Below are 23,421 nucleotides of genomic sequence, written 5' to 3'. Positions count from 1 at the left end.
CTGAGCACACAAAGAAAAGGAAAGGTGCACATACATATAAAATCATGTTAAATCAACTGTACAGTTTGGTGTATACTGAAAAAAAAAATCATACAGTGTAAAGGTGGGCTCTTATGTCGCTAGATTAATGCTAACATACAATGGACAAGCCATTGACAGGCTAACTAGATTTTGTGTCGCCACTGTTTTAAACACACAAGAGATTTTAACAGCACAAAACTGACATAAAACAACAAATGCATTTATACTTACAGACACAGTCACCAAATTCTGTGGAAACCAATTCACAAACGTCCTGTGCTCACCGTCCACGATGATTGCTGAAGCATGCGCCCCGCGCTTCTTCATCCATCCATCCATTTTCTACTGCTTGTCCCTTTTTGGGGTCGCTGGAGCCTACCTCAGCTGCATTCGGGCCGTAGGCAGGGTACACCCTGGACAAGTCGCCACCTCATCACAGGGCCAACACAGATAGACAGACAACATTCACACTCACATTCACACACCAGGGCCAATTTAGTGTTGCCAATCAACCTATCCCCAGGTGCATGTCTTTGGAGGTGGGAGGAAGCCGGAGTACCCGGAGGGAACCCACGCAGTCACGGGGAGAACATGCAAACTCCACACAGAAAGATCCCAAGCCCGGGATTGAACTCAGGACTACTCAGGACCTTCACTTCTTGTGCCCTGTAAATTCCTGTCATGATCCTACACACACTAAAAAAATGTCGGGTTAAAAAATAACCCAATTTTAACACAACTGCTAGTTCAGAAAAGGACAAACCCCTTATATGAGTTATTTTATCTCAACATTTTGGGTTAATTTTTTCAACCCAACTTTTGCGTTGAATTGTTTAACCAAAAAGTTGAGTTATGATAACTTAATGTTGGGTTGTTCACCAACCCAACTATTGGGTTACGCAATTTAGCGCTTCATGATCCAATAGTTACTCACCTACTCACCTACTCAGTGGCCTAGTGGTTAGAGTGTCCGCCCTGAGATCGGTAGGTTGTGAGTTCCAACCCCGGCCGAGTCATACCAAAGACTATAAAAATAGGACCCATTACCTCCCTGCTTGGCACTCAGCATCAAGGGTTGGAATTGGGGGTAAAATCACCAAAAATGATTGCCGGGCACGGCCACCGCTGCTGCCCACAGCTGCTGCCCACTGCTCCTCTCACCTCCCAGGGGGTGATCAAGGGTGATGGGTCAAATGCAGAGAATAATTTCGCCACACCTCGTGTGTGTGACAATCATTGGTATTTTAACTTTAACTTTAGTTGGTTAAAAAAATATACATTTTACTGCTGGTTTGTCCTACTCTTTCCCAACGACTGATTCAAATAATTTTTATTCCATTAAAATATACTGAAAAGCAAGATATGAGTGACATTTTTTTTTTTTACAAAAATTGCCATGTATGGTCATATTAGAGAGTCCTATACAGCATGCTCAAATATTTTCATGTCCATAAAATGTGTGATTGTAAATAATGTCAATGAGATTAATCCATAAACAAATTCCCTTCAAGAAAAAAGTAACTTTTTATTTTTAAAAAAGCCTTTTACCCAAAAATGCAATAATCATTGAAAAACAACCCAAAAATGGTTCATAATTTTGAAAACCCAGAAATTGAGTTAAAATAATACCCTTATAACCCAAAAATGAGTTGCTCTTCATAAAAATAACTCCAAAATTTAACCCAACACCAGCAACTCATAAATCCATCCATCCATTTTCTACCGCGTGACCCTTTTGTTATCAAAATAACCCAGCATTTTTTATTGTTATGTTTCCTGTATTTTGTATTATATCCTGCCCAGCGCTTTAATTTTTTTTGTGTTATTATTTCTTTCCAGATCCTGCATCACTGGCTTTTGTGCATTCTATCTTTCAAGTGTTTCTGCTCTTCACCTCCATCTGCATTCCAGTTTGTTTTTTTTGTCACCAAATACATTTTTAACTGCACTTTGCCTTCAGTCTCTGGGTCACGTTGCAAGCTGCGCTGCCAGAGTGTGACAACGTTGTTTATTAAGCCCTTTGTGAGTCACTGATGGCCGAGTGGTCAACTTGATTTACATCCTTTTTATCAAGGCTTTTCACTATAATCCCACATTATTTTTTTCATAACCCGGCTCACCAACCAAACTATACCTTTTCACCTTTTGTTTACGTGCGGTTTCACTCACTTGTATTAAAAAAATAATCGAGGTAGCACGGTGGACAAGTGGCTAGCATGTTGGCCCACACTCCTCTTTGCATGTTCGCTTTGTGTGTGGGTTTTATTTCAGGCTTCGTCCCACATTCCAAAAACACGTATGTTAGTTGAATTGTCTAGCAGGGATTCTCAAACTGTGGTATGTGTGCACTATCTAGTGGTACGCCAAATAATCACTTGATTAAAGGACCCTCTGGTTCCCTGGCTGCCCCTCTTGGATATCGACCTCCCGCCTGGATACGGACTTTGACGGACTTTGACTTTGATCCTGCACTTGATCTCACGCCTGCCCACAGACCTCCGAGCCTGCCTTGCCCCCTTTTGGACTTCCGCACCTCGCTCAACACTTCCGGTAACACTACAGATACTCGCTACACATGGTCACACTCATACACCTTTTGGATTAGTCACACTCCATTCTATTATATATAGAAATAAATATAGAGTTAATCAGTGTCCCTGCTGTCTGTGCCATCTTCTTCCCCTGTACACCGTAACATTTACTAAACCTTGATAATAATCTTTGTGATTAACACATGGCTGCATATCATTTGACACGGTTTCTCCTGTTAAACTGGAAGTAGGTTAGATATGATTATTGATGAAAGGTCGATGATAAAAGGTTAAGAATGTCCATGTGATTTTTGAACAGGCACCTGCAAAAAGTACATATAAAACCGATAAAAGGGACAAGACGTGACCAGAGCGTTACTTTAATAATTGCTTTACAAACAGAAGAGTGTGATTCTGCTTGAGATCAGGTGGAAAATATGGGCAATGTTCCTGTCTTATCCAAAGTCATCATTGATAAGTCTTAATTGCCAATCTGTGAAATCCAGGAATCGTAAAAACTGGCTGCACTTGGAAATACGAGCGCTTTATTGTTGTCGTTGTGTTAGATGACTGCTGAGCAATGTGGTGTGTAGGAAACAAGGACTCCTTGGCAAAGATGTGCAAAAGAAGTGACAGTTCAAGGAGGTAGAGAATTTTTAGATGGCTTGCCTCTACTGATGCTCTGTGCTGATGAAGCGACCTTCTGGAGACGGTGACGCTTGGGGGAGCAGGCTGTTGTCCACACCTTCCAGGCTTTTCCGGCACACTGGGCAGGTGTCGTGCTGGGAGCGGGAAGGAGTCAGCAAGCAGTGTTAGCTTTTCAAACCGGCGACCATCGACGGTCACAAAGTCCGCATCAATGAATACCGTATTTTCCGCACTATAAGGCGCACCTAAAAACCTCCAATTTTCTTATATATGCGCCTTATATATGGACCAACATTGAGCCACAACAAACCTAAACTTGATTTTCATAAAGTTTAGGTCTCGCAACTACGGTAAGCAGCCGCCAACTTATTTTTCCCCCGTAGAAGAAGATGTTCTTCTTCTACCGTAAGCAGCCGCCCCCGTAGAAGAAGAAGAAGTGTGCGGTGCATGCTGGGATATATGACTGTGCGAGGTGTGCCGTTTTGATTTCCATTTGTTTGTTTATGTAAAGACCCCAAAATGGCTCCTATTAAAAGACACGCTTACGACGCAGAGTTTAAACTTAAGACAATCAGTCACGCAGTAGAACACGGGAATAGAGCAGCAGCGACACTGACTCGATTAATTTCGACGAGACGGAGCCGGGCATGTTTGATGCCGTATCCGCCCAACTGTTTAATTCGGACACTGAAGAAGAAGAATTCGAGGGATTCGTGGATGAGGAATAACTTCATAAAGTGAGCTTTACATGTTTATTTTGTGTGTTGTGTTGTGTGACATTAACGTTTGAGCAACGTTGAGTTATTGATATATTGTTATTGCTCTGCACTATTTCGAGTGTTACTATATTGTGATTGCACTAACGTTTGATTTACCGTAACAGTATCACTGTTTTTTACGTGTTTATTGAATCAGGGAAAAGTTCCCCTCCACTATGTGATATAAATGTTGCACTACATGTTATACCTTGCTGTTGTTAAAAGATAAACAAAACACCACGTCACTGACTTTACCTCTGGGAAAATAAAACAGCTGTTTATTCATTTTGGGAGTGAACAGAGTTGTCAGAACGCTGGTTTGTAATCTATTAATAAAGTTTGACTGACCTATCTGACTGTTTTGTTGACATTCCCTTTAGCCCAGCTCCATTTAATGGATGCATAGGTGTGCCTTATAATCCGGTGCGCCTTATATATGAACAAAGTTTTGAAATATGCCATTCATTGAAGGTGCGCCTTATAATCCGGTGCGCCTTATAGTGCGGAAAATACGGTACCTCGACTTAAGAGTGTTTTCAGATAAGAGCGGTCTCTTGGCTAATTGTAAGCAAAAATTGGAGTTCCAAGCATAGTTGGCATGGAGAATGCAACAGTGAACCCTAAAACATCCGCTCTAGCATTAGCTGATAGATCAGACCTGGGCAAAATACGGCCCACATGCGGCCCATTAAGATTTTCAATCCGGCCGCCAGACGTTCTACATATTTTTTTTTTAGACCTTTAACATCAAAACTATAGCAGCCATTATGATGTGCAGTGATGTTTTTATATTACTGTAAGTCTTGAACTATAAAAAGTATTTCAATGGTCAAAATCTGGGCTTTTGGGTGTTATACAAGTTATTACGGTAATCTACGTCACAGCAGATCAGACGAGGAACAAAACAGAGTGGGCGGGGTTTGGTTTCAGAGCAGCCAGCCCGAAACGCGTGTCAGAAACGGATGCGGAAGCACATTTTTACGTGATAATATATCATATTGTAGCTGTTTTTTACACCCTGCCTTCATATTTTGTTGTTTGTTACATTTTCGTTGTGTTTTGCTTGATTGTAAAAGATGTCTATCGAGGAGCTGGTCTAAGAAGTAAAAGAGGAGCAACGTTCATGTTGTTAATATTCAGTGTTTTATTGTTCATAGTTAATATTGTAAATCCCACTTTCTTTATTTTCATGTACATTTTGGGTGTCCCATTCAGTAAAAAATCGGTAAAAATTTTTTGAGGTGGTCTGTCATAACTTTTTTAGAACTCTATCGGACATAGTGACTTTTGGTATTAGTGTTCCTGGAAAAAAAAGGGACCCAAACACACATACTGAGCAGCAGATTTTTACAGCTAAATGTGTAAGTATAATTTATACACATACACCTTGGCCTCCCAGACACATTTTCTTCTCTCAATGTGGCCCCCAAGTCAGAATATTTGCCCAGCTCTGTGATAGACAGATATGGACATGACTTTTTCTGGTATCGATACCAGATCTTTATGCTCTAATATCGGTCCTCAAATCCAAATATTGATACTTTTGATACTTTAGGTCAGGGGTATCCAAACTTTTTCTAGCAAGGGCCTCATACTGAAAGTCAGAGTTTGTGGGGTCCATATTGATATTGTCAGCTTGAGATGGGAATCTTTGGGCACCTCATGATTCGATTACGATTCAATTAAAAATCGATTACTATATATATCTTTAATTTATGTATATTGATGCAGTTTTACATTTCTTTTTGTTTCACTGAATAAGCGTTTTATCACTTGCAACTTTTAAAAACAGTGTATTTGTAATAAGAAACAGTTAAATAAATGTCCATCACGTTTATTAAATTCATGGAAATGTGTGCAAAACTGAAGTGCCCTGAAATAAAAGAGCTAGTCGGACCTCTCGGTGAGGTGGCTCGCTGCACTCAGCCAAATATTAAAACGGTCTGCATTACTTTATTTACAATAAATAAATCGATTATCAAAGTTTACTAATTGTCCATGTCCGAGTTGCAATGCATCTAAAAACCTATTATTTCCCCACCTCTGTATTATAAGTGACTTAGTATATCTATTATTTAGAACATTTCAGCCTTTTCTTGCACTTTAAGCTATCATTTTTGCCATAGGAGAACAGGATAAAAACAATAATTTGATTGTGTAATTGCATAACCTAGTGTGTCAAAAATTCTGCCTGTACAAAAATATACATTTTTTGTTAAACATTACACAACAGTTACTATAGTTGTTGTAATTTTTCAAATTATTTCATAAGTTAGTAATTTTTCATTTTTGTATTAATTATCTTAATTTTGTTTATATTTTAAGTATATTTTGTATTTATTTTGAGAGCTTCTAATGTTTTAGATCAGGGATGTCTAAACGTTTGCCACCAAGAGCCGCATACTTAAAAGTCTAATATGGGGCGCCATTTTGATATTGTTTTCTTTTTTTTTTTAAATACTTAAAACAGATATTATATATACAGTATACAGAAATACAAAACGTTGTGTTATATGTGACAAAGTATATTACCGGTATTTTTAATTATTAGTTTAATAATGTCAGTTTTTTCGATTTAAATTCTGATTGTTGCTCCTTTTTCTTACATTTTTACTGTTGCTTTTAGATAGATATGTCATTCAAAAAAAAAAAAACGTTTTTAATTTTAGCAGACACGCTAGGTATATTTGCATAAAGTATCGGATTGGTATCGCTGATACCAGCCTGAATTTTACTTGGTATTGGATCGGAAAGAAAATCAGTGGCATCGCACATCACAAGTGGGGAGGACAGTGCTGAGAAAAAAGAAGTAAATTATATTTATTGAACTACAAAATGAAATCATCAAAAACATGACAGAGCGTGTAGTCGACTTGATTTAACATCCAGGCAAGAATGTTAAAATAATACCTAAATGACGGACATTTATCCATGAAAATATCAAAAAGCTGCTGATGGCGTGTTTGACATAGAAGCGACTAGAAGGAGATTCTGTAGAAATCACTCTCCAAGGTAATGCTGTACATTATAATTACTTCATAATACTACTGTAGTTAGTGGTACATTCTATTGTATTGTTTTCATACAATGCTTCCTATCTAAAATATTGTTTTTTTTCAAAGGCATACTACTTGTTGAATTGTACCAATCAAATAGATTTCAATTCATTTCAATGAGAGACGTTGATTTGATGTACAAGTCTTTTGAGTTAAGAGCTCCGTCACAAAACCAAATAAAATCGTAATTTGAGGTACTACTGTAAAGACCAGTGGTTCTCAAATGTTTTTCACCAAGTACCACCTTAGAAAACACTTGGCTTTCCATGTACTGCCATAATGACCAATATTAAAATACAGTAGCATAGTAGGCCTAAGTATTGATTAAAATCAAGGCAGAGGTTTAATATAACAAGTGTATTTAATATTTTTGGCCTCTGTAACATTACACACAATGCACAAACATCATCAACAACGACACTCCACATGCAATACATATTTATAGACTATATCTGTTGGCGTACTACAGTTTGAGAATCACTGGTATGGATGTTCCTACAGTCAAATTCCAAGATAATTTTTTAAGATTTCTAGCATACTAAAGCTGAGGTAAAATAAAAACGGTTGGTTACATAGTAGTCGATGGTCAATCTAACATGACAGGAGAGGTACATCCTCACTTCTTGTGATGAAAAAATCTACTATTTTCTTAAGTAAAATTGATGAATTTGCACATTCCCTGATCAAATACGAAGCAGAAACCTGACACGAGTTTGCCAAAACAAAATTTGTATTATCTGTTATCCACTCAAAACACTGCAGTCATTGTCTTTATGATATTTTGTGATAATTTGTTGTTGAATAAAAAGCATACTTGCCAACCTTGAGACCTCCAATTTCGGGAGGTGGGGGTGGAGGCGGGGGTGGGGGGCGGGGGCGTGGTTAAGAGGGGAGGAGTATATTTACAGCTAGAATTCACCAAGTCAAGTATTTCATATATATATATATATATATATATATATATATATATATATATATATATGTATATATCCCCGCGACCCCGAAGGGAATAAGGGGTAGAAAATGGATGGATGGATATATATATATATATATATATATATATATATATATATATATATATATATATATATATATATATATATATGAAATAATTGACTTTCAGTGAATTCTAGCTATAAATATATATTTATTTTATTATCTATATATATATATATATATATATATATATATATATATATATATATATATATAAAAGAAATACTTGAATTTCAGTGTTCATTTATTTACACATATACACACACATAACACCCATTGTTGAGTCAAGGGTTGAATTGTCCATCTTTGTTCTATTCTCTGTCACTATTTTTCTAACCATGCTGAACACCCTCACTAATGATGCATTGCTGTGGGCACGCACAAAAGTGCTTTCATCAAATGCACTAGATGGCAGTATTGTCCTGTTTAAGAGTGTCACAACATTGCTGTTTATGGCAGACGAACTGCTTTACTGTAGACGTTGTTTATATTGTGGGAAAGCGAACTCAGGTCCGCGTGGAGCTGGAGGGGGCGTGGCCTCCAGCTCGGCCTGAATTTCGGGAGATTTTCGGGAGAAAATTTGTCCCGGGAGGTTTTCGGGAGAGGCGCTGAATTTCGGGAGTCTCCCGGAAAATCCGGGAGGGTTGGCAAGTATGATAAAAAGGCATGATGTGTAAATGAATGCTTGCTAAGAATTTAAGCGAACATTATTTGATCGTTTAGTAGGGGTGTCAAAACAAATTGATTTTTGAATGAATCGCAATTTTTATTTGTAACGATTCTTAATCGATAAAAAAAAAAAAAAATATATATATATATATATATATATATAAAAAGGTGAAATAACTGAAAACATGTTTTATATTCTAGTTTCTCCTTTTTTTGTTAAGTACATAACTCCACATGTGTTCATTCATAGTTTTGATGTCTTCAATAGTCATGAAAATAAAGAAAACCCATTGAATGAGAAGGTGTGTCCAAACTTTTGGCCTGTACTGTATATTAAATCTGTCCTGTCCAGTCGCTCAGGCAAATCATATTGTTGATGTAGATGTCCATATCTGCTGTCAGATTCTTTAGAAAAGAGAAGTGTTGGATACTTCTTGTCATGATCTGTTACTCCAGACCATGCCTTATTTTGAGTGTCTTGGTATTTTGCTGTGTGTAGTGTTATAGTTCCTGTCCTGCACTCTTATTTTGTAGTTTTTACTGCTTGTTTTCTCGTTTCCTGCAGCAGCTTCATGCCTTCCTTTGAGCTCTAGTCCTCGCACCTGTTTTACGTTCGTAATCAAGACTTTTTAAGTTGTGCGGATGCTTTCTTTCATGGTCGTGAATTTATTCATTCAATGGTCTTGTCAAGTCCAGATTAACTTTGTGGACGCTGTCTTCCGTGCATTCATTCAGACGTCTATCGCACGTTTTTGCTATTGTCCAGCGTTCTGTTTTTGTTTACTTTGTATGTAGCCTGTTTAGTTTTTGTTATGCATAGCTTCCCCTATGCTTTCAGAACACTTCCCAGTTGTTCTCGCCTTTTTGTTTCGTCATTAAATACTTTGTACCTTCACGCTGCCTCCTCGGCTGTCTGCATTTTTTAAGAATTTTATTTAAACAAAGCCAGTTTTCTTTTAAGTAATATAAACATTTATCAGAGTTGTTTATCTATTTCATGGAGGAATGTAGTTAATCATAGAACTGGCAGCCAATGTTATTAAAAAAGTATTGATTTTAAATAGAGAATCGGTTTTACTCGAGAATCGATTCTGAATCGAATTGTGTGGTGCCCAAAGATTCACAGCCCTACCGTTTAGTGAGCTACTCAAATGTAACTAGCTGCACAAGGTACCATACATGTACCTTTATGCTTCATATTAGCATTTGTATTCTATTTTTATTAAACTGTTGTGATTTTAGCACATTTCCTGTGATTCCCTTTTTATAAATAAAATTTAAAAAAATCCTGAGTTTGTAGTAAGACCGACAGTACAGTGCATGACTAAAACTTTAGACCAGGGGTGCTCACACTTTTTCTGCAGGCGAGCTACTTTTCAATTGATCAAGTCGTGGGGATCTACCTCATTCATATATATAATTTATATTTACTTATTTATGAAATATATGTTTTTGTTAACAAGTTAAAGGTGTTTAATGATAATGCAAGCATGTTTAACACATATAGTTAATATTGTTAATACATTAAAGGTGTTTAATGATAATACAAGTATGTTTAATACATATAGTTAATATTGTTAACAAGTTAAAGGTGGTTAAAGATAATACAAGCATGTTTAACACATATAGATTCCTTTCTTTCATGAAGACAAGAATATAAATTGGTGTATTACCTAATTGTGATGACTTGCATTGATTGGAATCAGACAGTGGTGATGATAACGTCCGCATTTTCGAATGGAGGAGAAAAAAAGTCCTCCTTTCTGTCCAATAGTGGTTGGTTTTTGGCATCTTATTTGTCCAGCTTCCGTACTCCTTTGTATACACTTTACAAGAAATACATTGTCGGCAAACTCCGTAGCTTGCTAGCTTGTGCACGCCAGCTTTCTGAGACTCTTATTTTGGTAGCGCAGGCAGGATGAAGCAGAGCTTTTATTGTGCAACTGTGCAGTCGGTCTTTGGAGTTTTGACGACAGGTACACGGCGCCAGAGTCTGTTGAAATAAAGTGTTTCTCGCCTTCCAGTCGGTAATTTTAATGAGCTGGCAGCAGTCAGCGTCATCTCAGAAGACCCTCGGGTGCCGTGAATGTCAATCAAGTGACGAAAGTGATGTCGTAGTGAAGATTTATGAGCGCTCATTTTTAGGACTATTTTTTTAATGCCTGGCTGGTGATCGACTGACACACCCTCCGAAATCGACCGGTAGATCGTGATCGACGTAATGAGCACCCCTGCTTTAGACCAATCCCAAAGTCCTCCTTACCAGCTCTAACCAAGGTACTATACATTCACTGTGGAAGTAATGGAGGCACGGCAGCTTCTTGACACGTTCTCCAGATGAATACTCCTCCCTACAAACTGTACACTCCAGTCTGCACTCTGCAAGACAGCAGGAAAGAAAGTTATGGAAGCGAACACTTGTTTGTGCGAGTGTGATCATTCCCAAATTCTATTTCCTTGTTCTGTGATTGTAACAGAACAGATAATAAATAAATATACCGGTACATAAGTAAGTAAACAAATACATAAATAAACATTATCTTAAAAAAAAAAAAAAAAAAGGTTCAAGATGTTCATAATTGTTCTGTGTACTTTGTGAACACTTGTAGTTTGAACGGTCTCCTAAACTGAATCAATAGTGCTTTGTTTGATTTATTTGCTTAATCCATCCCATAATTCAATTCTACATACGGATATGCTAAAGGTCTTAAGTGTTGTACATGCATACAAATGTTTTCAATTAGATTTGCCTGTGTTATATTTCTCCTCTTTTGTTGAGAATAATTGTTGTACATTCTTGGGTAGCAAGGTATAATTTGCAACTTGAGGGTTCCTGGTTCGATCCCCAGCTTCCACCATCCGAGTCACGTCCGTTGTGCGTTGTGCCCAAAGATAGGTGTGGTGCCAAGCTTGTGGCATCGTATTCAAAAAGAATTGAAGCTGTAATTGATAAATACTTATGTACATGTGATTTTTTTATTTTTAATACATTTGCTTTCCGAATGTACTGTATGACAAACATCCCCTTTTTTAAATAAAATAAATCAATAAAAAGTACATGAAATAATAAATGGGAATATATGAACGTCCTAACAGTCGGCATCCTAATGACAGCAGACATTGTACAGTCTCATAAAGTCTGCAGGGAGCAGAAATCAAGTGATAAAAACAGAAAAAAAGCAAATGTGATGCCTTTTTTAATAGAATGCGCCGAGTTTGCCTAAAATGATGAAAATACTTAGATAGTAAATGTTATTATAAATACATTACATATATACTTACATCATATAAAACCCTAATGGAGGTGTTTGGATGTTTTTTCAAGGGCTCTATAGGCAGAATTGAACAGCTCCTATAGGCTCCATTGTAAGCAGATGTTTTATCACATTTATTTAATATTTAGAGTGCATTAAAAAAAAATTCTACCCGTCGGCATGTCTTTCATAATGATTGTGAATGATAGGATAGGTAAAATTCTAGACCAAGACACTGAAATGTCGTCTTTCATAAAATAAATCAATAGAAAGAATAAAAAATAACCACGTCACAACCTAAGGTATTCTCGCTCAAAAAAGAATGAATTATATAATTAATGCGATCGCTCCTCACCTTTTTATAAAATGAATTGTAGAAAAACTCTAAATCACCAAGTCAAAACCCACGCGGCACGCTTGCTTAAGTAAATATATGTCACAACGCTCAAGTGAAGACAGCCAAACAAGTCTTCTTTCATAGCGCTGACAAAGTTGTCACTGAAGGTTTAGTGGCACATCATTGCTCTATGAAAGCGATTATATAGAAATATAATGGTAGGTTTAATATCATATGCTTACAGACAAGTTCTTGTTACTTGTTGTAATGTAACAGGAATAATATAATCACACATTGTGTCATGATAGGATTCCCACCTTTTTGCTCTTTAGAGATACAAACTGTGGGCAGGGATGAGATCATGTCCTTCTCAGCAGGGGGTGGACCTGTGTTCTCCAACTGTCCTAACAACTGGGGTGACAACAACAAACAGTTACACTTGTAAGACAATGGTACAAAACAAGAAGGTCCTGAAGGGAACAAGAAGAAAAAGCTGCTTTTGCACTTCATGTTTATTTTTCTGTTACTGATTCAGATAAATATGAATTAGATATCGTATCCCAATCAGGCCTCAATCATATTTGGTAAAAATCATATTCAGCATCTGCTGAAAGGGGTTCTTAACCTTTTTGACCCCAGGAACAACTTTTCCACTACAAAGGGGCCGGTGCCCACTCAAATATTAACACTGAATTAGTAATCTTACTCTTGGTTTTAATTGTATTAAATAATCATATCTAACCGACTTTACAGTTTAGAACGTTGTCAAAATATATGAAACTATGTGTTAATCACAAAGATTATTTATTTAACACATAATCCTTTAGCTTAGGTCAGGCTGATTAGAAAAATAAGTACTAACCAAATATACTGCATAGGAAGGAACAAAAAACAGAGAAATAAAGGCACCGTTTGGAAACAATTAAGGTATGTAAATTAACATTTACAAAATATTTCTATGTAAATAAGTGGTGGTGTGCCGTCAGGGCCAGCAAGGCCTTCTCTGCTAGCCTAACATAACCAGACATCATGATCATAACTAAAGATAAAAGTAATTTTTTATTAACTTTCCCTAAATATCTAAAAGTATTCATATTCTCTTCATGTCATATTATGCTCCTTCCAATGTTGTTGTTTTTAGTTTAGAGTTTGTATCCAATCAGAATTCAGCTAGCTTATGTTGCCATGCTGTACCAAATCTGCCCGCAGCCTTCAGAATCAACAATGCGGGCGTCTTTGCACTGTAAGTGAACGGACACATAGAGGTGATCGACAATTGCGATAGCCAATCAGATCACAAGTTGTTGTCAGTAAGGCCTTCTAGATGGCCTAACGCTGTAATTGGATACTCACTTGGGATCCAATCACATGTTGCGAAAACAGGAAGTGGCACCGGAACCATACGAGCCATAGAAAACCACAGAAAACTCAACGGTACAATAACCACTAAGATAAAGTGTCTTACACTTAGTAATCCGCTGTGGACAGCCGAAGCCAAGCAATGCAGGTTTAGTGAGCGGTGCGCGCTCCCGCGAAGGAAATACATTTACTGGCTTATAAGGCGTCGGATGGGTTCTACAAATTGTGAGTTCAAATATTTTATTTCTTTAATTTTTCATTTGTTTTATAAAATGATTTAAATTCTGACAGTACGAGGTAAGATATGTTTTATTTGCTGAAGCGGGTTTATTGAATGTTAATAAATGCACCGAAAAATATACCCTTTTGTACACTGTTGAGGGGATCCAATGTCCAGTAGCGTGCAAGTGTGTTTCTGTGTAGTATCTCCAGCCGTGTCCTTGTGGTGACATAAATTACGGTATTTTGAGAGATGAAGTCGGACTAAGTAGGACATCACTGCAACATATATCTGTGGCTCACAATGATAGGTAAAAGTTTAGAAAAAAATTCAGTTTCCCTCTAAATTTCATGGAGGTGTGCATACGCTAACTTTTATAAGCCTGTTTTTTTGGCAGTCTTGTGGGTAAATTTCTACCATATATGAAGAAATCCATTGACGTCACACGCGGGAAAAAGGTCACAATTTGGGAACGAAGGAAGGCAAGATTGTTTTATAAATATCTCCACCATGCCTCCATGGTTTGATTTAAAACGTTCGGGGCTTATACAGTTTCCAAATACACAAACACAGGTACCAATAGGTAAGAAAAGTTGGTTTTACATAATAGGTCAGACTTCCACGCGCATTTTTATAGATAGTAAACCCAGCTGGCAGAGAACGGACATAAACAGACTCTGACCTCTGTGATGACTGTGTCCAGGCCTCCCTGACCCCACGCATAATCTGCTGGGTTGGAGTACAACTGCAGCATGCTGGAACTAAGATGGACACACAACACGAGAGGACAGATGGTATGAGATGAAATCCTGAGTAAGACATATGAAGTGAAACTTACAAGGCAACTGGTGCAGCACCCGGGTTTCTGTTGCTCGTAAACAGGTCGGCCAAAAACTGCTCCACGATCCTTGAAAGGGCAAAAACAGAACAGTGCCGCATGCATCAAAACTACACGTCTGGATGTGATGGAAGGATGAGCAAATCAAATGCTGTTTAAGGCAAATAAGGTAATGTTTTTTCTATGCAGGTAATTGATTAAATTATATATTGTTTGGTATCTTTTATCATATGTATTGTTTTGATTATATTTAGTAAATGCTATGTATTACAGTACATACAGATGTGGCACAAAGTATGCAAAGTGTTATCAGTGAAGAGTACTGTTACTCAGATGTGGTAATACCTTATTTGGCTGCACATTAATCAGATTTCAATGTAAGACAGAATGATGCAGTGGGGGAAATAAGTATTGTGCTGTTATAATGTTAACCCTTAAAACAAGATAAACAGACCAGAATATTGAGGGTAGATTTAACAAATCGAGACAGATTGTTCAAAAAAGAAAATCCAGAAAAATAACATTGAAAGGTTCTACAATCATTTATAAGTATTTGATCGCAATACAAAATGTGAATAAAAGCACACAAAGGGGTCAAGACAGCACCTGGGGATAGGTTGATTGGCAACAATAAATTGGCCCTAGTGTGTGAATGTGAGTGTGAATGTCGTCTGTCTATCTGTGTTGGCCCTGCGATGAGGCGGCGACTTGTCCAGGGTGTACGACGCCTTCCGCCCGAATGCAGCTGAGATAGGCTCCAGCACCCCCACGACCCCAAAAGGGACAAGCGGTAGAAAATGGATGGATGGATGGATGGGCAGACTTGCCAACCTTGAGACCTCCGAATTCGGGAGATGGGGGGCGGGGTTTAGGTGGTGGGTAGCGGAGGGTGTGTATATATATATATATATATATATATATATATATATATAGCTGTAATTCACTGAAATTCAAGTATTTCCTATATATATATATATATATATATATATATATATATATATATATATATATATATATATATCTCTTCTTCATTCTTCTGCTTCTTTAAGGCACTGCCCTCAATATTGTTGTCCGGGTGGAAATCGGGAGAAATTCGGGAGACTTTCGGGAGGGGCACTGAAATTCGGGAGTCACCTGGGAAAATCGTTGAGCAAAATTTGTTATCGGCCGAGCTGTAGCATAGCGAAATGTGGAAAAAGTGAAGCATTAGAATACTTTCCGGATGCACTGTATAACGCAGACCTAGGCAAATTAAGGCCCAGGGGCCGCACAGGGCCCGTTAAACTTTTCAATCTGGCCCGCCAGACATTCTCAAATATTTTGTTTAGGTGCCATTATGATGTGCAGTGATGTTTTCAAATTACCGTAAGTCTTGAACTATACAAAGTATTTCAATGGTTCGAATCTGTGCTTTTGCATGATATACTAGTTACTATGGTCATCTAAGTCACAGCAGCTCAGACGAGGCACCAAGCAGTGTGGGTGGGGAGCATTTCCACAGAGTGTTTCCTGAGCAGCCAGCCTGAAATGCGGGTGTCAGGGACAGACGCGGAAGGAGATTTTTACAAGAAAGTTCTAAAGCTTAGTGATGTATCAGATACATCACATTGTAGGTGGGGTTTTTTTTTTACCCTTTGCGTTCTTATTTCGCTGTGTTTGTTGCATTTTTGTTGCGTTTCGCTTGATTGTAAAATATGAAGGTTGAGAGGGGGTGTGACGTTCTTATGTTGTCAATATTCAATGTTTTATCGTTCATAGTTTTAATATTGTAAATCCCACATTATTTATGTACATGTACATTCTGGGTGACTCATTCAGTAAAAAAAATGTAAATTCCACTCCATTTTTTAAGGCGGTCTGTCATAACGTTTTTAGCATTCAATCAGACATGATTGTGAGGTTTTGTAATAGTGTTCCTAAAAATCTGATATAATGGCCCCCAGACACATTTTTTTCTCTAAATTTGGCCCACAAAGTCAAAATAATTGCTTAGGCCTAGTCCAGGATTTTGGTCATTCAAATGTATAGCCTTTTTTAATATTTTTTGTGAATTTCTTTTTTTACATTCTGTGCTTCTGTGTTAGAAAACCCCTACCATAAAACTCTGGACTTTGCAAAAACAGCAGGATATTAAATACTTCTTCCCCAGTCTACCTGCACATCCATAAGTGAAATAAACAATACAATTCACTTGCTCTAAGCTAAGTGCATAAAATCATGATGATGTTGTCTACCATGTCACACACCCTTCCACTTCAGGCCTCTGTTCAGGCCGGGGTGACCTCTCCTCCTCAGGCTGGTAGAGCAACTGTAGTTCTCTGACCTCAGCATTGCCTGGTGATACTAGAGGGAGGCGACTTTGGCCGCTAAGTAACTGCTCGCTGTCGTCAAGTTCAGACTCTGAGGACGGCGGGTGCGACAGCAGAGCGGAGCGCTCCATAAACAGCAGCTGCCATAACTTGGAGGCACACCAGAGAAAGAGCGAGTCAAAGCCGAGGAGAAATATTGAAATATTGTTCATATAGAAAGCTTACTTCTGAGAACAATGTGTTGGAATCTTCACTGCTCTCTGATGGGCTGTTCTCCAGGAGTCTGGACATGAATATTAGTCTCAGTATTAGAGTAAAACAAAATTTAAACTGAAAAATGTTCTGTACCTGGAGTCGTATGCTACCTCCTCAATGAAGTCGGACTTGCAACTCGGGCAGACAAAGTCCTTGGAAAGAAATTATTTTAAAAAACACATGCAAATATTGATCATATCACGTAATTCATCATTTAGATCATCATCTCAGTATAATAAACAGGTGGGTTTTTTTACCCAACAGCAGTGATTATCAGGTAACTACTAGGGGTAAGGCTTTCAAGGCTTTGATTTGTACAAATACATTTTAATTAATTAATCTTAGCTCCTGAATCGTAATCAAATACATATACATATGTATATAGTACAGGCCAGAAGTTTGGACACACCTTCTCATTCACATCACAACTGATGGTCCCAACCCCTTTGATAAAGCAAGAAATTCCACTAATCGACCCCGATAAGGCACACCTGTGAAGTGAAACCCATTTCACGTGACTACCTCTTGAAGCTCATCAAGAGAATGCCAAGAGTGTGCAAAGCAGTAATCAGAGCAAAGAGTGGCTATTTTGAAGAACCTAGAATATAAAACATGTTTTCAGTTATTTCACATTTTTTTGTTAAGTACATAACTCCACATGTGTTCATTCATAGTTTTGATGCCTTCAGTGACAATCTACAATGTAAATAGTCATGAAAATAAAGAAAACACATTGAATGAGAAGGTGTGTCCAAACTTTTGGCCTGTACTGTGTGTGTGTGTGTATATATATATATATATATATATATATATATATATATATGCACACACACACACACACACACACACACACACACACACACACACACACACACACACACACACACACACACACACACACACACACACACACACACACACTTTTTTGAGGATTCATGCTGCCTTTTGGCTAGTTGTTATGCTTTAGGTTACAAGCAAAAATTCTCCCCACCGCTAGTTGGCATAGCGAATGCCACATTGAACCCTGTCAGATCTGACCAAAACATCCAATCTTACTTGATAGCATTAACTTATGGCTCGAGATCGACATAACCTAGTTTTTACAACAATGGGAACAAAGAAAGGAAGTGTAAAATACAATGCAGAAAAAAAGGAGAGGATTCACTCAATTAAAGAAAGAAATAATCCAAAACATGACCGAGCTTGTAGTCGACTTGGTGAAGCACTTCAATATGTTCAATAATTATTTAAGTAACATTTTTGCTTACAGAAATTAGTCATTATTTTTTTGGTAGTTTATTTATTTGGGATAACAAAGTTATTTACCTAGCAATTACAGTACAATGGTAAACAACATGGTAATGAGAAATAAAAGTGTATATCATTTTAAATGGTTACTTACATTATTGTTATATATTATGATTACATTACATTATAAACACTTTATAGTTTATATTGGTTATTTTTTCACTTTAAAAAACTCGGAGTCTGTCTGAATAAATCCAAATAGTTTTTTAAAGTGAGTTATTACATATTGTTCTAATGTTTTGAGTTAACTATGAACAAACTGCAATTAATCTTGATTAAATATGTTTATCATTTGACAGTCCTAAATTTAACATTTAGGTTTAGAATGAACATTTAGGCTTAGATTTAAGATTTAGATTGAACATCGAAATCTTAAATCTTGGCAAGAGATTTACATCTAGGACTAAATTTAACATTAAGCTTTAGATTTAAAATTTAGATTAAGGTTCAACTTTTAGAGCAGTGGTTCTTAACCTTGTTGGAGGTACCGAACCCCACCAGTTTCATATGCGCATTCACCAAACCCTTCTTTGGTGAAAAATAAAATGTTTTTTTTTTCAAATTCAAGACAAAGTTATATGTTTTTTTACTGGTGCACAAAATGAACCGTGCATGAGTATCACCTTGTTCAAAGAACAAAACCAACACAGTGCATGAACTCACAACAAATTACACACCTGCAAATCAGATGGAAATTAGAGGGAACATTGTTTGGGGGTATCCATATGCCGATAGGGAGAAGTTTTTATTTTCACGATGAGTTGGGTGTGTCTTGACCTCCGCGGCAGAGGCTCCGCCTAACCCCTGAGGCCGACTCACCGGACCCCTTGGGTTTGATCGAACCCAGGTTAAGAACCACTGTTTTAGAGTCAACATTAAAGTTAAACTGAAATGTGATAAAAAATTAGCTAAATGTGAGAAATACATTACAGGCCAAAAGTTTGGACACACCTTCTCATTTCAATGCGTTTTCTTTATTTTCATGACTAAGTTCCTGGGGGTGCAGATAACTGACAATATAACCTGGTCCCTACACACCGGAGCTCTTGTAAAAAGAGCTCAGCAGCGCATGCACTTTTTGCGTCGGATGAAAAGAGCACAGCTCCCTCCCCCCGTTCTCACCACATTCTACAGAGGCACTATAGAGAGCCTGCTGACCAACAGCATCTCTGTCTGGACTGGAGCCTGCAATGCCTCAGACTAGAAGTCTCTCCAGAGAGTGGTGAGGACGGCGGAAAAAATCATCACGACTCCTCTTCCTCCTATCCAGGAGATCGCAAAAAGCCACTGCCTGACCAGGGCTCAGAAAACCTGCAAAGACTCCTCCCACCCCCACCAAGGACTGTTTTCACTGCTGGACTCTAGAAAGAGGTTCCGCAGCCTCCGAAGCAGAACCTCCAGGTTCTGTAACAGCTTCTTCCCACAAGCCGTAAGACTCTTGAACGCATCATAATTAAATTATCCCCTCAACTCCCCCCAAAATGGATTAACTCACTGGAATAAAAAAGACAATATAACATACATCCATAAATGTGGACGCATGTGAAAAAGTGCAATATATTTATCTGTACAGTAATCTATGTATGTATTTATATATATATATTTATTTATTTTATATATATATATATATATATATATATATATATATATATATATATATATTTATATATTATTTATATAGATTTATTTATTTATATATGCACCTTATTGCTTTTTTATCCTGCACTACCATGAGCTTATGTAACAAAATTTCGTTCTTATCTGTGCTGTAAAGTTCAAATTTGAATGACAATAAAAAGGAAGTCTAAGTCTAAGTCTATTTAAATGGTAGGTTGTCACTGAAGGCATCAAAACTATGAATGAACAACATGTGGAGTTATGTACTTAACAAAAAAAGGTGGAATAACTGAAAGCATGTTTTATATTCTAGCTTCTTCAAAATAGCCACCCTTTGCTCTGATTACCGTTTTGCACACTCTTGGCATTCTCTTGATGAGCTTCAAGAGGTAGTCACCTGAAAGGGGTTTCACCTTAAATGTGTCATAGTTCTGATGCCTTCCGTGACAACCTACAATGTAAATATTCATGCTAATAAAGAAAACGCATTGAAATGAGAAGGTGTGTCCTGTACTGTATATGATCTCTGAATGTTTACATTCGTCACCCCATACATTACTGCTAAAAAACTATCTTCAGGCCAATCTGGAAATGTTATTTTCATGACTTGTGTAACTTTTTATGTCTTTAATTTAGTTGTGTACTTTCACGGTGTCACAAGACCCGACCAGCCCCCCAATTGCGTCTCTTTGCATGCTCGACAACCGGACACTGTGGGAGAAGCCAACAGTGGACCGGTGCTTCCAAATATGGTCACGCATGTCAAGTAAAACAAGCAAGCTCTCGGAAATTAAATATTGCCATTTAGTATTGTGTATATTAGGGAGTACGGTGTTAGTATTCCACATAAATGGCGATGGTACTTCAATAATAAAATATTAAAATGTGTGAAAGTCATATTTATCTATAAAGAAATGTTAAGTACGCGTAGTACAGCAAGTATTTTCTAATATTGACACTTAACACGACTTACCGGGAGTGTGGGCTGTGTTTCACGCTTACAGCAGTGACAGAAGAATCGGTGCAGAAGTGTCGCCGCTCCGGCCTCCGCCATCTTCCCCCCTGACGTTTGGATGCCCTTTTAAGGATAGTAGTAAATAGTATATTTAACACGCTGGTCGGCGAACAAACAGCCCGCCAATGTCTGCTGCCATCACGTCAGATAAAGTGACAGCGGTCGTTTCGTATCAGACGTCGTCTTACCCGTGTCACTGAGCCGGGACACGTCGCGAAATGTTCGCGTCGCGTTCATAATTGTTTTGTTGTAAAATAAACAATTGAGGCGCGAAACAGGACCGATGCGTGACGTCAGCGTAGGTTGCAGTTCGCCTTAAGCACGGCAGATGTCGCCAAATAACAAAGACAACATACACTATTTTGCCAAAAGTATTTGGCCACCTGCCTTGACTCACATATGAACTTGAAGTGCCATCCTATTCCTAACCCATCCATCCATCCATTTTCTACCGCTATTCCCTTTTGGGGTCGCTGGAGCCTATCTCAGCTACAATCGGGCAGAAGGCAGGGTACACCCTGGACAACACAGATAGACAGACAACATTCACACTCACATTCACACACTAACCCATAGGGTTCAATATGATGTGGATCCACCTTTTGCAGCTATTACAGCTTCAACTCTTCTGGGAAGGCTGTCCACAAGGTTGCGGAGTGTGTTTATAGGAATTTTCCACCATTCTTCCAAAAGCGCATTGGTGAGGTCACACACTGATGTTGGTCGAGAAGGCCTGGCTCTCAGTCTCCGTTCTAATTTATCCCAAAGGTGTTCTATTGGGTTCAGGTCAGGACTCTGTGCAGGCCAGTCAAGTTCATCCACACCACACCAGACTATGTCATCCATGTCTTTATAACTGGTGCACAGTCATGTTGGAAGAGGAAGGGGCCCGCTACAAACTGTTCCCACAAGGTTGGGAGCATGTAATCGTCCCAAATGTGTTGGTATCCTGGAGCATTCAAAGTTCCTTTCACTGGAACTAAGGGGCCAAGCCAAACTCCTGAAAAACAACCCTACACCATAATTCCTTCTCCACCAAATTTCACACTCGGCACAATGTAGTCCGAAATGTACCGTTCTCCTGGCAACCTCCAAACCCAGACTCGTCCATCAGATTGCCAGATGGAAAAGCGTGATTCATCACTCCAGAGAAGGCATCTCCACTGCTCTAGAGTCCAGTGGCGACGTGCTTTACACCACTGCATCCGACGCTTTGCATTGGACTTGGTGATGTATGGCTTAGATACAGCTGCTCGGCCATGGAAACCCATTCTGCGTACTGGGGTGGCCAAATACTTTTGGCAATATAGTGTACCATACCAACTTAATTTGTAAAGCCCTTTAAAAACAACCACAGTTGAAAAACAAAAGGGCTGTACACCACAAAGAAATACAGGCAAAGAACAGATTAAAATATATCATTTGAAACAGAGGTAAAATATACACGGTTATATACAGTACAGGCCAAATGTTTGGACACACCTTCTCATTCAATGCGTTGATTTTTTTAATGACTATTTACATTGTAGATTGTCACTGAAGGCATTCAAACTATGAATGAACACATGTGGAGTTATGTACTTAACAAAAAAAGGTGAAATAACTGAAAACATGTTTTATATTCTAGTTTCTTCAAAACAGCCACCCTTTGCTCTGATTACTGCTTTGCACTTTAGCATTCTCTCGATGAGCTTCAAGCACACCTGTGAAATGAAAACCATTTCAGGTGACTACCTCTTGAAGCTCATCGAGAGAATGCCAAGAGTGTGCAAAGCAGTAATCAGAGCGAAGGGTAGCTATTTTGAAGAAACTAGAATACAAAACATGTTTTCAGTTATTTCACCTTTTTTTGTGAAGTACATAACTCCACATGTGTTCATTCATAGTTTTGATTCCTTCAGTGACAATCTACAATGTAAATAGTCATGAAAATAAAAATAACACATTGAATGAGAAGATGTGTCCAAACCTTTGGCCTGTACTGTACATGAGATTTGTGGTTGTATTTATATTTCTGATAATAAAACATGGACAACAACAGTGTTGCCAAGTTAGCGATATAACTATATTACCTATATTTGGCGATTATTCAGACCCCTCATTGTTTTTCCAAAAAGGGGAGCGACAAATGTAGCAACTTCTGGTCTTTCTGATCAATTTGGGCCTAACATGTTTGTACGTATTGCTTTTGTTTTGCTTTTCATGTTTTTCGCTCTGCCGCAACCTCCAT

At 38.1% G+C, this 23,421-nt stretch overlaps 1 protein-coding gene across 3 annotated transcripts; it reads right to left on the bottom strand.

The window, feature by feature from the left end:
- Positions 1-2,925: 2,925 nt before the first annotated feature.
- LOC133621366 (E3 ubiquitin-protein ligase RNF115-like) lies at positions 2,926-21,468 on the bottom strand. Of its 3 annotated transcripts, none has more exons than XM_061983404.1 (10): positions 21,380-21,468; positions 21,150-21,254; positions 17,345-17,403; positions 17,222-17,279; positions 16,922-17,145; positions 14,688-14,756; positions 14,532-14,610; positions 12,588-12,681; positions 10,943-11,058; positions 2,926-3,334 (listed from the first exon to the last, which is right to left on the bottom strand). In XM_061983404.1, the coding sequence occupies exons 2-10, from the start codon at positions 21,228-21,230 to the stop codon at positions 3,224-3,226; spliced, it is 891 nt and encodes a 296-aa protein (XP_061839388.1). In that variant the 5' UTR covers positions 21,231-21,254; positions 21,380-21,468; the 3' UTR covers positions 2,926-3,223. The 3 variants fall into 3 exon arrangements, with proteins under 3 accessions (XP_061839388.1, XP_061839390.1, XP_061839389.1); XM_061983406.1 differs by having other exon boundaries at positions 16,934-17,145; XM_061983405.1 differs by having other exon boundaries at positions 21,150-21,406.
- Positions 21,469-23,421: the final 1,953 nt, after the last annotated feature.

The sequence above is a fragment of the Nerophis lumbriciformis genome, linkage group LG21, assembly GCF_033978685.3.
Source record: "Nerophis lumbriciformis linkage group LG21, RoL_Nlum_v2.1, whole genome shotgun sequence".
Taxonomy (NCBI): domain Eukaryota; kingdom Metazoa; phylum Chordata; class Actinopteri; order Syngnathiformes; family Syngnathidae; genus Nerophis; species Nerophis lumbriciformis.
This window is presented reverse-complemented; position numbering and strand designations above follow the sequence as displayed.

Bases quoted from the DNA above. Each gene is read 5' to 3' on its own strand.
- LOC133621366 (XM_061983404.1), bottom strand. From the start codon at position 21,230: ATGGCGGAGGCCGGAGCGGCGACACTTCTGCACCGATTCTTCTGTCAC. The intron at 17,404-21,149 runs GTAAGTCGTGTT...TTTCTTTCCAAG, and splicing joins AAACACAGCCCACACTCCCG to GACTTTGTCTGCCCGAGTTG. The intron at 3,335-10,942 runs GTAAGGAGGACT...TCCCGCTCCCAG, and splicing joins TAGTACCTTGGTTAGAGCTG to CACGACACCTGCCCAGTGTG.